The sequence below is a fragment of the Aphis gossypii genome, chromosome X (genome assembly GCF_020184175.1).
Source record: "Aphis gossypii isolate Hap1 chromosome X, ASM2018417v2, whole genome shotgun sequence".
NCBI lineage: Eukaryota > Metazoa > Arthropoda > Insecta > Hemiptera > Aphididae > Aphis > Aphis gossypii.
The window spans coordinates 54069377-54088921 of record NC_065533.1 but is presented as its reverse complement, the minus strand read 5'-3'; the positions used below and the strand labels follow the sequence as shown (position 1 = coordinate 54088921).

Genomic DNA, 19545 nt, shown 5'->3' with positions numbered 1-19545 from the left:
AGGTACCTACCAAGAAAAACGCGATAAAATAAATTAATAAAGATTCTAAAAACCAACCTACTGGTCCAGCGTTCTTAACATGAGACATGTAATATGTTTACACAATTAATAATCACTCTCTCGGTAAAAAAAATACATTGGTGGAGAAAGAAAACAGGAAATGGCTATACCGATGCCGATAATTTTATACCTAATTTGATATAAGAAGTCGAGTTTAAATGTACCTATATAAAATAAAATAGTGTTTAGCTTTTCAATATTATCAAACATTTTATAAGTTATGTATTGTTTTGATTTTGTGCTCAGTTATGCAAGTGATGTAGGTATTTTATTTTTAAAATCGTCAAAATATTATGTTTGATTTTTTTTTAATAAATTGAATACAGACACAGTCACGGGCAATAGATAATCCTTGTATACGAATACTATTGAAAGTCTTAAAACATTCCACGAAATGTGTTCATTGTTCACAAAATTGTATTCACAAATAAAAATATTAAAAAGGAAGGAGTATAAAACGTAAAAATGGGGTATTTTAGTATTTGTATCTATATAAGTTAGTTAACTGGGTAAGTAATAGTCACTTATTGTACAAATTAAATAAAAATACTTATTTGTAATTTGATGCTACCTATCAATAAAATTAAAATCTGGTGTTTATGTATTGTTATAATGTGTGCACAAATGGGCGTCAAATGCACAATTACAGAACGTACGACGTTAATAAAATCTAATATCGTTAATAATAAATATCGCCGAACTGTTCGGCCCGAACATAATAATTTAACATTGTTAAATGTTTTATCACCTACCGTGATAAGAACTGATAAGAAATGATTTTGATTTTTGATATCAGCGATTGTGACATTGTGTACCTAATCATGTTTATTATTTTATGGATAAAACATTTGAATAAACCAAATTACAATAATACTACATAGCAATTAATTAAGTTGAACACTTTTTGCTTTTTAATTACTTTTATGATATTGTGTATCATAAAAAACAATATTTGATGGTACGTGTTATTTTAATTAAATTAATTTTGTTTAGTTACATTTTTAAAAATGGTATGCACTTATGTGCTATAATATGAAGTTTTAACTATTTGTAATTGTTTTTCTATTTTAGATTATAAATTTAATACTTTTGAATTGTTTATTTTATCAGTCATAAATCAATACAACCATGGAATTCCAAACAACAAGAATAGAGAATAAAGATCTTTGCAATGTTCTACTGAAATGGGTTTGTTTTATTTTATATAATATAAATTAGGTATTTTGTCTGTATAGAGTATACAGTACTTACATAACTAAGCAGGTGTTCAATAACAAAAACATTTTATATTCAATAACATAATTTGAATGCATAAATTCAAAAGCTTGTGTTTGATAAGCTACCATTATACAATACCAATGTCATTATAACAATATACCTACATTTTCTAAATATTTAAAATTTCTAAACTGTTTAACGCAAAGTAAATACCTAATACACTAGTCAATGAAAATATTTTAATGAACTATCCTGCTTTTGATTTGTGATTATTGCTTAGTTTAATGATTCAACACACTTGTTTATATTTTATATATTTTTAGTTGCAAACATTACATCTCAAAACTCCACATCGAACCTTATATGATATTACTGATGGTGTAGCACTTGCTGAAGCATTGAATCAAATGTAAGTATTTGCGAAATTAATCCAAAATTATTTTTAGTAACTACTAAAATGTAGGTTTATTATTTTTTAGTTGTAAACGATTTTTTAGTTCTTTAAAGTTAGTAAAGTTGACATATTTTATTTCCAGTGCTCCAGAATGTTTTGACGACAATTGGTTTTCAAAAATAAAAAAAGATGTTGGAAGTAATTGGAGACTAAAGGTAATTATTTGTGCTATAAATTGTAAGTAAACGTAATAGTTTATATAGATTAATACTATGACAATGGGTATTCTAAATATATTCACAAGTATTTTAGATATTTTAAGAGTTGCACTTTACGTCTGCCAAATATTTGTAAGGTGGTATATATTTATCATATAACATTATTATTATTATTAAAATTCTTTTAAAATAAAATATTACTTTTACTACATTATTAAATTTAAACCATAATCATTAAAAAAGGGTATAAATTATATCATCACTTTATTTCAGGTTAGTAATCTAAAAAAAATTGTTGACAAAATTCAAGATTTTTATCAAGATTGCGACACACAACATATGGGAAATTTTGTAAAACCTGATGTTATAAAAATAGGTAATTTTTTAAATTATACTAGGAGTATATATAATCAATTTTTTAATAAACAACAAATATTTATTTCATAAATAATATTAAGGGTTATGCACTAAATACTAACGTGAAATTGTAAAAAAATAATGAAATGTGTCAATCTAGAGATTGATTATATCTTTATTAGCCTTTTTATATAATCCATTCTTTTTAATTACTTTTTTCAATATTATTAATTTACGTCCCAAAACTTTTAATATTCATTTTGTTAATTATATTTATTTATTTAATTTTATATTCTGTAAGTACATCATACTAAATTATTTATATCTTTAGTTAAAAATATCAAATGAATACAGTAGAACCTCGATTATCAGGAGCAATGGTGTGGAGGGTTATACACATAAATGAAAACCACAGTTAATTGAGACTTTTTATTTACTTATTTAACAATGTTATATATATATTTGTGTATGTGTGTATGTATGTATTAATATTTTTATTCTTCTTAAACTACGCATACAATATAATATTATGTATTTCATATGCACCTATTTCTTTACTTTTGATACATTAACATTTTCGAGAGAGGGAGCATGTAATGAACAGTGAACACAGATAATTGAAACAAGATTAATCAAATTTCTAGTGTATTTTAACATTCAAGTAATTACAGATATTCATTTTTTATTATAATCAATTAAGATGATATACTTTGTCAAAAAATTACAGTTTTTCACAATTTTTTTTTGATTTTCCAAAATAAAGAAAAGTATGTTCATTTTTACTTTTAACTTCCCAATTGATTCACTTTCCTATCAAAATTAAAATAAAAATTTAATTTGAAGCAATTTAACTATTTTGAGATTAGGTTATAAGACAAAAGAAAAAGGTAGTATAAAAAAATTTGTTGTAAAATTAATACTTTCATTGCTCTGCTCAAAATTTAGAAAAAAGCAATGTATAAAATAAATTAAGTTATTTGAAATAATATATATTTTATTTTTAACTGGATCTTAATGTATAAAACTATTTTATTTTTATTAGGAGATCAAGATGATACAATGGAATTAGCTCGATTATTGCAACTCATTTTGGGATGTGCAGTTAACTGTCAAAATGCTCAAGGTTGAAAAAAAATAACATAATTTTGTTTTAGAAATAATTAATTTAAATATGTCCATTATAATAGATTACATTACAAATATCAGATCAATGGATGAAAAGTCTCAGACCGTAATAATGCAGTCTATACAAGATCTTGAAAGGATACAAGGACATCCTCAAAGTATTATCACTACTAGCCTCGGAGTAGATACTGATGATCACCAAGAACAAATTCAACAACTTATTAATGAACTTCAATCTGTAACTAAGGCTAGAGATCAAATGACTCAACGCTGTCTTGAACTTGATTCTCAAGTAATTAGAATACATTTATATTATGCATTTATAAATATATACATTTTTTTAAATTTTATTAGTACTGATATTACTAAAAATTATAACAATGATAATGGTATGTTAAAAATGTAATAATTATTCTTTAAGGTAAGTTTGTTACAAGAAGAAAAAACATACATTTTAGATGAAAAAAGACATTTAGAAGAACGACTTTTAGAAAGTGTTGAAGATCCCTTAAAAGGTAGTGGCCAGAGAAGACAGATTGAAGAACTAAAAGAAGAATTGTATAAAGCTGAAACATGTAAGTTTTAGTTTTATTAATTAATTAGTTATAAGTTTATAACTTCTAAATATTACAAATATTAAATTAAGTATTACTATAGAAAAATATCTCAGACTTACGATTTATGGACTAGTTCTGCTATGTTAAACTTTTTGAACCTCCCTACAAAGATCACTCATGTTTTAATCTTTACATGTCTATTTTGATAAGTGATAACCATTTGCTTAAGTATAATTTGATTCTTCTTTTACTATTTATATTTTATACCTTCAATTGATTAAATTCTAAATTAAGCTTCATAAATGTAATAGGTACATGTAAATATGCAATATCAACACTCATCAATATCATTAAGTTAACATTGCATTCACTTAATAGTATCAATGTAATATTTATAACTGTCATATTACGTAACAAACTGTATTTATTAATAGAAAGTTATTATGTATATAAATAATATTATAACAATGAAATACAAAAAAAAAAAAAATGATTTTTAAAGAAAATAATACTATAAGCTTGTATAAAATACATTCTTACAATAATATTGTACTTTTATTGTTTAAAATATTTATGATATAAAAAGTAAATATTTATAAATATTTTGATACCAAATCTTCATTATAATATAGTAAATGTTAACAAATAAATATTGAGGCTTGCTTGACGCTTATTCAATACCTTGAGACATTACATAGGTAATAATATTATTAATGGTCAAGCTCAAGAATCCTAGCTATATAAAAGGCAAAGCTGTTGTAAATAAATCAGTAAAAATGTAAAATTATTATTATAAAATTATAATTGAAGTTAAATGATAAAAAGATTTTTTTCTTTTTCAATCTCATTACATCTTTATCCCTCTCCAATGATGTCAAAACAAATTTGGTTTATTGTAAAAAATATTTAAGACTTTTATTATAGAATACTAATAATGGATTACATATTCTAGCTAGAGATGATTATCGAATAAAACTTAAGACACAAGAAAGAGAAATGGCCGATTTAAAAATTAAATTTGATTTATTACAAGAAACTGCTGGAGAAGCAAGACTTCTTAAAGATGAATTAGATATACTTAGAGACACAGCTGATAGAGTTGAGAAGTATGAATCAACCATACAGTCCTATAAAAAGAAACTAGAAGAATTAGGTGACCTAAAAAGACAAGTAAAGATATTGGAAACAAAAAATATAGCTTATATTCAACAAAATATGGAATTAGAACAGGTAAAGTTATTTATATATATATATTATATACCAGCTGACTTAAGTTGCTACAGTTGTACTTTTTTGCTATTGTCAGCTCAAAGTTCTCGATAGTTTAACTGATATCTATTATCTTAAATTTAAATGTGGGTAATAAAAGTTGACATTTTAAATTATTATAATATTTTAATATTTATACTTAAATTAATTTTAAAAATAAATAAGTGTGTTAATATTTATGTTTATAGGAAATTAAGAAATCTTCTATGTGGAAATCACAATTAGAAGTATATAAAAAACAAGTTACCGAACTCCATCATACATTAAATGATGAGACCAACAAAACTGATAAATTGGAATTTGAATCAAAAAAGTTACTGGAAAATTTAAACACCTTGCAGAAAGAGAAAGATGTAATAAATAATATATTTTTCTGTTTTAATTTTCATTAATTAAAATTTTTTTTAGAGATTAGTTATTGAAAGGGATTCATTAAAAGAGGCAAATGAAGAATTAAAATGTTGTCAAACTCAAATGAAAAAGACCAGTACACTTGAACATTCTCAAACAACCGCTAGTGATGATATGGAATCGGCAATGGACCTCAAGTTTGTTAACTTGATAAAATTATTATTTTATCAACTATTATCTTATTTTATTTATTTTCATAAACATACAGACAAAAATTAGTAAGGCTTCAACATGAGAATACTATGCTTAAAATGAATCAAAAAGAACCAGAAGAAGATAAAATTTCAGTACTCCAAAGTATCTTGGATAATACAAGACAACAGTATAATGAACTGCGTTTGGATAACAGGTAAGATTTTATATTTATTATATCAAGTTTATGTCATTTCATTTAATTACATTTATTTATATTTTTAATAATAATATTGATGGTAAATTATTAATTTATAATTGTATTTAATGTTTATAAAATATATGTATTAATATTTAACATTATTGAATTTCAGAAAAGCTAATCAAAAAATATTAGAATTAGAATCAGAACTAAAAGAACAAACAGAAAATAACAATGAATGGAATTCCAAAATTAAAGAACTACAAAGTCAATTACAATGTGAAAAAGATACACGGTCATTGGATATTGAAGAAAAAAATACGACTATATCAGATAAAGGTGGGTGAATGAAAATTGAGGTTTTGAATATAAATAACCTATTTTAATTTATCTAAATCCATACTTATATAAATGTTTTTTTCAGATCAATTCATAAATATTTTGCAAGTTTCTCTTCATCAGAAAGATATTGAAATACAAGAATGGGAAGAGAAACATAAAAAGTTCATAGAAAAAGCTAAATCAGTTGTTAAATCTATGGACGCCAAAAATGTATCATTATCAGATGTTGACATAAGTGTATTAGAAAGCAGACTTATAAAAGCCAATAAAGAAATAAGTGACTTAAAGGTAATTCAATTTTTCAATTATTGTAGATTTATGCAAAGAAAATTCCTATTTTAAATTTAAAAAAAAATATATTTAGTTATTATTATTATTTTTGTTATTTATTATTGAGTTGTTCAATTCTTTAATATACATAATAATGTATTATTAATCTTTAATTGTTATTTCAGAAAGAGCAAGAAAATTACAAAACATCACAAGAGATTGAAGAAAAATTAATATCCACTGCATTTTACAAACTTGTAAGTTGTATAATTTGTGTGTTGTAATGGCACATTTGTAGTCTGTGTCAAAATACTAACCACTTATTTTATGTCATATTGCCATGCATTGTGTCAAAATAAAAAATATAGGTTTTTCTTATTTATTAGTTATTTTGCAAGAATAGGATTAGGTATTTACATTTTATAGTCATATTAAATCTTTATGAAGTGCCAATGACATAAAGATATTAAACATTTTTAATACTTCAAAATGGTTACTGCTGTATTTTTTAATTATTAAAATTTACTATAATATAGTAAATATATATTAAAGAAATAATAAATGTATATGTAATTTTTCATTATTATATTTACTATTTATTTTGTTTGTATTATTTGTAATTTTTAGGCTCAAACTAAAATGCAAGAATCTGTTGACCAGAGAGTAATGAATCAAGGACTACTGCAATCTCAAACATTCCTATCAAAGCAGAGACAACAAACAAATAAAACAGTTGAGTTACTTATTATTTTAATTATAATTTTGTAAATAAGACTAAATTCTCCAAAATCAAAAATCTTTTCCTCTTATAAACTATTTGATTAAAATAATTTACATGAATAACAAAATGATACATTAATAGCAAGTAAATACAAAGTGCTTAGTGTAGTATCAAGAGATAACCTTGGACTAAAAATAGTACGTACTATCCATTGAAGCCTATGCTTAATTTACTACCGTAATTTTCGATGTTAATAATTTATATAAAATCAAGATACAGTATAAATTGTATATTCATTCACAAGTTACCACTTGTGCATATCAATTTTAGCTTTTTTTTTAATATTTTTGTAATAATAATAATTACAGCAGTAGTATACAATATACATAACTATATTTATACACCCAATTAATTAATAAAATAAAACAAAATTTTAACACTTATATAAACATTAATATACTTATTTAAAGGAATAAATGAATCCTGATAGTGAACAAATCTCTACCCGGTCCACTGTCTTTAAAATGAAGTTTTAATTAATAATTATCTAATAATTAATCTAAAATTATATGTATTTAATGTATTTTTAATTTTTTTTTTCTTTTAGGTAGTACTAAATAACAGAAAGCATAGAGGTAAATCTCCATAAAATACTATTAAGAATTTTCCAAATACTCTAATTACTCAAGAAAAAACAATAAAACAAATAACAAACAAACTGTAAGTAAGTAATATGCATACCAGTTTAAATGTCAAATTATCATTTTTGGGTAAATTAGATTTGGCTCAGTAAACTATTTCTAGTATATAAATAATAGTGGCAGTGACACATAGGACTCTTTAACACATTTATCTAAAATGCCTAACATAAAGTAAATCCTACTTTAATTTTAACCCTAATTCGTAGCTTTTGACAAAATAAAAAGATTTTAAAAACTCATAAGTCTCCACCAAGCTTTTTTAATTTAACATACCTGATGAACTTTAAAATTACTAGGCCGAAGTATTTTATGCTTAAATCCATTATTCCTATACCAACAAGTATAACTAGGAGAAGGTATAAAAAGTCTAATCTTCATAAGTATAATCTATCATATTATATATATATACTCTTGTATATTATCTAAATAATTTGTTCAAAAGTTTGGTGCTTTGATAATATTTACAAATTTATATATATATATATTAGACAAAAATAATAAATTAGTAATAATATCTATTAAATATAAAAATCATAGGGTATGACTAAAAGATTTCAAACAATTGATTTTATTTATTATATATTTCATTTTTGCTGAGTTATTTAAGTCGATCATATAATGAGATAAAGCTCAAATGCTCAATGTAATGCTTTATAGTAATTCGGTGTATTAACGTATATAATAATGTTAAGACTTAAAAGTAAATGGTATAGGTATAATTAGAGATTTTTCAAACAAAAATAAATTTGTATACCCATTATTAATAAAATACTATACTTTCATATTTATTGCCCTGTTCCACATTATTATTTATAATAGTCACTGAAAAAGTTATTTCATGATGTTTATTAGCAAACATTGTATTAATCAATCTTCTGGATTTGCCACTTCAGTAATTATTTTTTGCCACCTAGTCTTTACTCTTTAAGATCTCTCAAGTTACTTTTAATCAATTATACGAAATAAAAAGTGTATATTATTATAAGATATGCAGGTGTTAAAATATTATAATTGTAAGTTTATTTAAACAGTTTAAGAGCTATTTGGAAAGAAGATATAATTTAATAATCATTTTTTTATACATTCATTATATAAAATCTTTGATACTAATGCCTAATAGTTATTACTTATTAGATATTAAAATTAAGTATGTGTCTACCTAATATGCACTCATGTGCAACTTTTGTTGTGTGCAATAACATATTTATTTTAAACAAGAACTTCATTTATCTTTGTTTGCACTCATTATGTTCTCTAAAAAAAAATTAATATTTTTATAAAATAATTTATGTGACAAAGTTAACATTATTAACTTGATTATTAATAAACCATAGTTAATGAAAATTGTATATCTTGTTTAATTAAGAATCTTATGTTATCAATGTTTATATTTCATTATTATTGTTCAGAAAAAAATGTACTTAACAGTAAAATTTAATTATCGTTTAAAAATTTGTTAACCTTCTTCGGAATAATTTCTTTTGTTATATTTAACTATATACATAGATAAACAATACTTATAGTTAACATTTATTTCGATAAAATTATTTATTACTGAGTTTGTTCATTGTCCATCACTCATCAGTTATTAATAATTAATATATATTTATAATTATGTATTTGTGTGACTTGTCACTTGTGTACACCGTCCATAGGGCCTAGCTAAAATCAATTGTTATGTTAATAACTGTATGTTTGTGTCCTTTATTAACCATTATACTTCAGTATTACTTGTAGACAATATTATTACCTAATACCTATATTATAAAATTGGTTTACCTAAATGTTGTTAAAAATAATTATTGTGAAATTTGATACCGTCATACCGCAATTATGTATTGAATCAGGGTAATTTTTTTTTTTAGTTAATCATTTGTTCTTTGTAGGACGCAATTACACGTTTTATTGTGATTACATATATTTTATTTATATTATTCGTGTCAATTTTAAAATTTATTTTTTTAGTGTAATACATTTTTATATTATACCATTATTGCCATTAATGTCGAAATCACTGAAATTATTCATTCAGTAATATCATATTATATCATTGTAAATTGTAATACATCATTGTAATATTGTATGAAATATAATAATAAGAATAATATAATGGTATTTAAGTGCATTTTGTGTTTGATGTTTTTCTACACAACGTACCTATTCCTTAATCGCTAAGACTAACCAACATTGTGCGTGTGTTTACTTATTAGTTGTAGCTATCGACATAATTAAAAAAAAAAACAATTTATTAAGTAATTGATTGATTAATAATAAAAAATAATGGATGAGTCGATAATTCATTGTACGCCTGTCACTTTGGTTGGTACGCCGTACACGTCCGTTTGCCCGACCAATATAATATTATTATTATTATTTTGTTCGCTGCGTAGTTATATAGCGTTTAATTGAAAGTATTTTTCAGAGCTGTAGTCTTTGTGTGTAGACTAGTGTAATATACATTGTCAATGAGCATTCGTAAATAGTAATAGTATGAACATATAATAATTATAGCAATAAATTGATGATCTGTTTTATTTAAATTAATTAATCACTATTTACAGTTCTAATTTAGACACAGCTATGAAAGAAAATTAAATACTGTGGTATTAATTAAACGCGATTGTATAATAATAAAAAAAAACATATAATATATTTTGTTTGTGAACAAAATATGTTTAACATTTCAATGTAAATATTTAATGTATGTACAAATACGGGTGCTATAGCTCACATGTGCATTCATAGTGTTTTTAGATAAAAATGTGAATGAAATTTTTTCATCGAATTTAAATGTAATCAAACATTTTGACTATTGTTCAACTCGTTTGATTTTTAAGTCCGATTTATTTACATTTCCTCGTGTAATGTAATTTTTTAAGAATTTACCTATAAAAACGTCAGTTTAATAATTAAAGTTAGTCCTTGTCGCCATTAATCGACGTAAAACGTAATGATTATTTCATCAAATAATAATTTACGAGCAGCAGATAACTTTTTTTCTATTGTTAATAGTCTGTAGCACTTATTCGTGATTATCATTGCATCCAGGATGTTGATGCATTTTTTTAAATAAAATCATACTGAATGTGGAACGGAAGGCCACAAAAGTCAAAATATTTATAGATATCGATCGTAATATTCAAATCACAGTACCTACAGAATTTTGACAATGGTGCAATCACCAATTTATTATTTATTTTTTAAACATTGGTGAACATTTCGTGTATCGTTGTACCTATATCATTTTTTCGATGGATATCCAAGTATGAAATAATATATAACCCTTTGTCATGATTGTACCATAAAAAGACAGTTTAAAATAATTATATAAACCACTTAATCACATGCTTGCTTTTAATAGTATTTATTGGTTAGATATATGTAATCCAAGTTTAAAATATATAACATAGTGGCTTGAGATAAAAAAATAAAAATATAGTGTATGGTTTGAATCACAGAAAAAAAAATCGTATATTTTACTAGATATTGGTTCTAATTATAATTTCGTTAATAACTGTAATTAAAATTGTGTTTATCTAAATTATATATTTTTTATTACATTAAAACCGTCTGTATTTTTTTGTTAGAAAATTCTAAGTACTATAATAAGTATATAGTTTGTTGGTGCGTGTCTGTGTAAAAATGATTGACGTTTTAATATCTTAGTAGGTATACAGAGAGTGATATTTATACTTAAGTGATATTTTATACTCTAGAGCTTGTCTGTGGTATTAATAAGATAAAATAGGTACCTACTACGCTATACATTATACCTTATTCATTATATTTTTTATTTATTGTACATAATACTTTTTTATTTCATGATTATAAAAATGGCATACGTGATATTATTGACATCGTCCTGCAGACTGCTTTTTATGTAGGTATACAATAAGATATTAATGATATAGTGATACTAATAGAATTATAGTGACCTATATGCACTATGATAAGTAAAGTTAATGATAAAATACATAATATTGTATAAAAATTGATAATTTGTATTGAATAAAAAAAAGTATATTTATTTAATTAAAATGTGTTTTCTTTTAGTGTTTTTTTTTTTGTAGTCACGTATTATCAGTACACATAATTTAAAAATAATTAGGAAAATCGTATGGCTATTGCAGATTATTATGACTTAGGAATCATCCAAACTAAATTATGTTTGTTAATCATATGTGACTCACTGGACTAATAACCGTCATCCACTATAATTTTATAAGTTAAACTAAGATAAAAATATTATAATCTAGTATTCGTTTTTTGTGACCTGCCAAGCGAAAACCGAGTGATTTACGTATATCATACGTATAGTCGTTTGACCCAACAATCGATGTTCATACACAAATGACCGAATGTCCATGGTGAGTGATAAAATCAGTTAATATTTTGTCATGTTATTTGATTGAGACACATTGTGTCGATCTATTAACAAAGTTAATTTTTTTTTTACATTTATTAAATGATGTACAAAGAGTGTATTGCTAATTACAGATTCTTTTTAATGAATAATAATAACTGACTCTTAACACTTATCTATTTACAGTACTTATGTACAAAAGTATTGATTTTTTTTTAATAAAATATACTGTTTTGTGTTATATTTGTTTTTACAATCAATTATAATAATAAGTCTTCAAAAAAATACTTAGTGCCTAGATACCTAGTTGCTCATCATTTAAAATATCAATATTATGTGGTCCGGTATAGATCACATATTAAACATGTAAGTAGGTACGGGTACCTACTAATAATTTTAATTATTCCAATTCCAAGAGAAAGTTTTTCGGAGACTATACTATTAAGTATTATCTATTAATACTTTCAATAGTATATCGGTAGTATTAGATAAATAGAAATGTAAAAATATGCACTATAAACTTCGAGCTTTTGGTCACAAACATTGTATTGTATACTTACTCTGCATACGAAAATGTTAACCAGAAAAAATATACGAATGCATGAAAGCCGTAGCTCTATTGCATATAGTCATATCACAGCCTGAAAGATGCATTTGCATTACTCATTTATGTATCAATCATTCAGAACATTTTGTAAGCCATTTATAGGAGGCTAATACACAAACAACTCAATAATAAAATTCAAGATCTTAATACGAATGCTTGGAACCAATAAAATTGATTGCCATATCTATACTACAGCTCGTTCAAAAAAAAAAAAGAAAAAACAAACTAGACATTACAGCAATATATATTATACTACTACTACTACTACTACTACATAATAGTTAATACTCATATTATGAGTATTTATACATTTTTTGAGAATAAACAAAATTAATATAATGTTTTATAATTTATATATAAATAAAAATTAAATGCTGTTCATTAGTAAGTGCATCACTTGAAAACGCCTAGATTGATCTGCCTCATTTTTTTAATGTTGGTATTTTTCGTAATAGTCTAAAAAAGGGGTAAATCGGCAGGAAATTGGAAAATTTGTAAAAACTAAAAGTGGTATTTTCCTATCTTATGAGATTTTTATGCTAATTCGTATAATCATATGCGTGAATTTGCTTTCAAATGATAATATTTTATTAATTTATTGTGGTTTAATATTTAATCATAAATACTTTTTACTCTTGAACACTCTGTATGCAATAATATAATTTGAATCACTCTGTATATTACACACTTTAGCAGAGAATGTCTTATAAGAAATCTAACTTTGGGATTCATGACGTAATGAATATGAACGTTTTTAATAAACTAATTTGATGTTCTAGAAGATTCGCGTGTTATTATAAGCAGTACCTACCTACATTTAGTCTCACGAAGGCATGAACTTGACCCATCCACTTCCAATTAACTCCTAATACATAAAGGTACTAAAAAACAGCGAATAATTAGCAAATATTAGCAATTTTGTAAAAAGTGGGTGGGTCAAATTCACGGACGTTATAACTTCCTATTTGTGTACTTCTGAATGTACTCTTTCTAAAACTGAATATCCATGGTCACCATCGTTAATGGGATACAATGATCACTTAGAAAAAGTTTTCTTTTTCAAATTTTTACTTTGTTTACACATTTCCAGTAGTTTTTCACAAATTTACAAAACGATCATTAACAAATTTATTAAAATTTGGATACAACACCCTTGTAAGATAATTTAGTTTAATAATAATATTACATCATTTATTTTATATTTTACATTAATTGAATTATATTTTTTAACTAAGTATAAATGAATTATATTTATTTCCCCATAGGCTGTAGGTCACAATATATTAAACAAATAAGTACCAATTAAGTAATTTATTACTGCTTTTAGACATAACGACATAATCTGTGCTAGTGACTTTCTAACTTTTATGTTATATTGTATTATAATCATATTTAGTTTTACTATTTAAGTACAAAATTACAAAATAATGATCGGTGATATCTGTATAAATTATAGATAATGTATTGGTTAGTATCTTAAAATAATTTATTCAGGCGATTTAACGTTTATATATATATATAATTTGCAAACTTCTTATCGTGAAGCTTATAATATAGGGTACCTATTATAATAAGCATAAAGCAATTGTCATCATACAACAACTTTATTGTCTTTATTTATATCATTTTTAATTTACAAGCCATCATTTAATTACCATAATTAATTAGGAACAACACAATTATATTAACGATTTTATTATAAACTGTCTATTTAAAATTAAAATTATACTATGCGTTTATGCATAATACTATAAAAATACAAAGTAGATATCGGCAATATCGGTCAAACTGTGAACAATGTTATCATATTATAGAATTATCAAAATGTCTGAATAAACTATAAAGTCTATATTTTATACGAGGTTAAAAATCCAAATTATTTTATTTGTTTTACTTTAATAGACTGATAGTTCAACATTACACTACTTAAATAGATATTATAAATATACAATAAGGCATAGTTCAAACATTAAACATATTGAACTACTTACAATGTAAACTAACAAAATGCTATTATTTGTCTATTTAGTATTTACATAATAAATTCTTATAAATTATCGAAACTATAGTAATTTAAGTTATTGTAAAATATTGTTTAATGACTTACGTTACTTGCAAATTAAGTTTAAGCATAACTTACAGTGTGTCTAGTGTCTATTGTCTGGTGTAGTGTGTGGGTGGAGGTGAGAGCTAACTTCACAGACAGGTCGATTAATTTAATATAACCATCGATTACTAAGAAATCTGTTTTACGTCCTAAGTTCTATTTTGGAAACCTAATATAAGTAATGTTATAAATAGTTAACTAAGCGCACGTGTATAAATTTTTTATTTTTAACATTTCTTTAAAAAAAGAATTAATTTTTAATGTTTTATTTAATGGTAGCTATGTTTTCGGCAGGAATGTAAGATTCTATTGGATCGATAATATATTTTTATTATTATATTATTATAATATAGTTAATTATTTCAAATTTGAAATTTTTACATAATATAGTTCTTGAATACATATAAGTACTTATAATATACAGGAAATGTTCAATTATAAACTATGTAATAGTATAATTCTTATAAGCTGCTGAAGTGCTATGTCTTAGCAGTTATAAGTGCTAAGGTATTGATAAATTATTGAAAAAAAGTATAATTACTTAAATACTAATAATAGTAGGTAAGTAAAATATAAAAATATAAAAATGTTCATATATGTATTAAATAATATACATAATAATATATAGTAGGTAAGTAAAATATTAAAACGTCCATATAATTAGCTTTAAAATAAAATAAAAAAAAAAAATCGACGAACAGGAAATACCTATTCTTCCCTTTAAGTTTTATAATAGGACATTTCGTTCTAATATCAACGCCAACAACATAAAATCGACTCTATATACTGAACGCTGTTCTATGTTGTATAATAATATGTTTGTTAGACAGAGACAATACGTGTGAGTATAGCATATAGCACACTCATAATGATACATTTTTACAATTAATTGTAGCAACTGCGTATAAATTCAATTATAGGTAACTCAGGTAAGTGCACAAATTTTTGTCATAACGTGATCTGAGCATATAACTAAAAATGCTTATGCCTGCCGAAAGCGAGTACGCGCTGCTTTTTATTTGGGATTTGTCGTAAAAATATTGATTTTGTTTTTAAATCATTTATAGTTTTCTAGAAATGTATTAGATATATTTTTAATTTTTTACTGTCGATCAAACGCTAGTCAGTTGTATAATATTGGTTTTGGACGTTGACGCCCACTCGCTAAAACAAAATTACTATAATCTATAATAATATAATATATATTGCGTATAATACGGTAGACATTTTTATAACACAAAACACAATGTACAGTAGGCTATCGGGCCATATATAAAGTTATTGAGAAAATAATACATCTGTATTTATAAATGCAAACAGTTACATTGCGTTACGTTATTGACATTTGACAGCAGCTGCTCGTGTCTGCGTGAAAAATAAATAGCACAATAACAATATGATAATATGACATTGTGTTTTATGCAGTCGCATGCACTCGTGCCAAAGATTGAGATTTCGCTATTTCAGAGCTGCGCAATGGCTACTTGCTACTTCAGAACTTTATATAGATACTTGAATATTATTATTATTATGTAAATAATAATTGCGTTATTATACACTGACTGAAATCTACTAAAATGTACCTATACAGTACTATAACCAGGGTATTATACAAAGACGTCTAGATTGTATCAGGTACAATTACTCTAAATTATTATTATACTGAATAATAATATTAATTATTAGTATTGAAGTAGTATACAGATAAACTGTAGTATATTATAATATAATGATATATATGGATGTATCAATCAATGTTCAATTTTTTAAATCGAATTATTGTTATTAACAAAATATAATACGTACGCATCATATGAAACTATAGTTAGTTATAATATTAACCGTTTATCCATATAATAATATTACAATATGTATAAATATACATATAAGTAGGTATAATATACGCAATACGCCCTAATCATTATTGTATTACAGTTAAACCTATGTGTAATCAGCAATCGTACGAGTGAAAATAACGCTTACGTGGTGTACATTCAACCTATATAGTATTATAATATTATTATTTTACTTTGTAATAGGTATTGATTGTCTATAGTCTCGGTGCGTAAATAGTCTCCGCAATGGCGTAATATAGGTACTGGGAAAATATTGACAGCATCTATAATCGATTGCAGAATAATATTAAAACATACGATCAAAAAATTACAAATCATAATTATATTTTATACCTATTATACTATTTAAGTATGTAGGTATTAGAAACACAATCAATAGTGTCAATGATAGTAATTGCCGTTTAATATACAAGTAATTAAATTAAAATGGACATTTAAAATACAATTAAAATAAGATAAGTCTTGTCATGCAGACAAATCGATAGCTTATGTTTTATACATTTTAGAATAATCTATAATAATTATATTTATATAATAAAGAAAAAAATCGTAATGTGTAATTGAAACTTATATAGATAAATAATTATTAATATGAGCAAATAGGTAACCTTTAGATGCTCAAAAAAGGAAAAAGTTATTAAATTTCACTAAACTTTTGTATAACCAAAACTGTAATGTTAAAAATATGTCTTAGGACATACGTGCCCAGACATATACCTATATTGCTTTATAAAATCTATACGTTTAGACAAACGTCTAATCTATCCACATTATATGTCACGCTAACTGTTTAAGTTCCTTTATGTATTTATAGTCTACCATGCAGCTCATCTATACAGAATAAGCCAGTGGCATGTAAAAAATTTGTTTGTTTTGTCAGTGAAGGCGGGCATTTTTTATACTTACCTATATTACTCTTTTATGATCAAATCAGTATTTATATAAATACAATTAATAATTGAATATTCTTAAATGATACGTCATAATTTGTTTTTGGTTTCTTATTTTAATATACTCCATTGCACTCATTCAGACTATAAAAATTCACAAGATCCAAACATAATAAAAATATCAACTTGATCACGTTTGATGATTCCAAAAATGTAGAATGTGCCCAATATGGACTAAATATCTTATACATATGGTTCGGAAGAGTTGCATATTATTGTTCTATACGCTCTCGATTTATAACAGACCAAGCAAAAAATCCGAATTATACGATGATAAATTTAAAATGCAAATTTTGCATATTTCGTTAACTTTACGGGAAAAGTACATATTTTATTGATTTTTATACCTACGCATATTAAACATATTTAATATTTTCTAAAAAAATTGATTTTTTTCCCTTAACCTATATAATATATATTTTAAATAATATTAAATTTTAAACTCAGTATTATTTTACGTGGGTATTTATTGTCATCGTCGCAGATGAATAATAATATGACGACAACGGTGCGATGTGCATTTAAACGAAATATTATGTAATCCTAGATAAAAAAAAAATAGGGCTGCTAAAGTATATATGGACGGAATTCCTCGAATTACGACTCAAGAGGTATGTCTTACACATCTTGCACTCTACAATATCTATATACGGGCAGATCGTGAAATCAAAAATCTCATTTTAAAAAATTTCTTTTTCTCGATTACTAAGAAACATTTATAATGCACCTACGCGGTATAACACGCTGAAGTGTTTGGACTTGTAAGTATATTGAATATGTTAATTTGTATCCATAGTTTCCTAGAAAAGTCTTTTACCGGTCGTCGTTTACATATGAAATATATGAAATTAATCCAAAACCAGTCCAAAATGTTTTTCGAAGAACAGATTAAATTATTTTACACTTACAAACAAAAAAAAAAAGCCCAACCGCAGTATTCTTGAGAAATCGTTTTTTATTTCTTTATTAACTATAATATAATATTACTATTATATTATATTTTAATCATCAAACTGTGCTGCAGCAGATATAAGATTTTAGACCGGTGTCACCGACCTTATTTATTATATGCATATTGCCATATCGTATAGCATGCAATATATAATTCGATCGCGACTCGCGAGACATTTAAAAATAGGAAACTGCATTCAACGTCAAATCGATGACTAAGAACTTGGAACGTCTGTTCATCAAAAAGTCAAATTGAATTCCCTTCAGTTGCACTTAGTTATATACACGTTTTAAAAATAGAAAAATTTACACTAACAATGACAATATATATAACATCAAATCCATAACCATCCTTCCTCAAATATATGCAATAAAATATAAAAACAAAAAAAGTTTTTTAAATGCATTATGCACTCTTTATAATGTATACAACATACAAAATTAAATGTTGTAATTAAAATAGTACCTAATCCGTCTTGAGCTCTTGAATAAAATTTGTATCTTACTAACTTTGAATTCACAAAAATTGCGCGTTTACAATGTTTACATATAATTGTTGAATGACCTGTAGAAAAATCTGGTATACCTACTACCAAAGAGTCTGTGGTTAAAAAGTCCGGTACATATTATTAGGTAAAATAAAAATACGTCGTGATCCACAATTAAACTTCCAATTAGTATTAATATAAATTGTAACAAAATGATTTACCTGACGAAATTAATAAATAATCTTA

General features: G+C 24.5%; 1 protein-coding gene across 2 annotated transcripts; it reads left to right on the top strand.

The window, feature by feature from the left end:
• Positions 1-860: 860 nt before the first annotated feature.
• On the top strand, positions 861-10092 carry LOC114127738 (protein Hook homolog 3). Of its 2 annotated transcripts, none has more exons than XM_027992056.2 (17): positions 861-1018; positions 1171-1248; positions 1602-1687; positions 1815-1887; positions 2164-2266; positions 3290-3370; positions 3435-3664; positions 3794-3947; positions 4882-5159; positions 5387-5551; positions 5607-5746; positions 5818-5958; positions 6116-6282; positions 6368-6573; positions 6741-6812; positions 7183-7287; positions 7884-10092. In XM_027992056.2, exons 2-17 carry the CDS (start codon positions 1189-1191, stop codon positions 7923-7925), a joined length of 2103 nt encoding a protein of 700 aa, XP_027847857.2. In that variant the 5' UTR covers positions 861-1018; positions 1171-1188; the 3' UTR covers positions 7926-10092. The 2 variants fall into 2 exon arrangements, with proteins under 2 accessions (XP_027847857.2, XP_027847858.2); XM_027992057.2 differs by having other exon boundaries at positions 865-1018; positions 1132-1248.
• The last annotated feature ends 9453 nt before the right edge of the window (positions 10093-19545 follow it).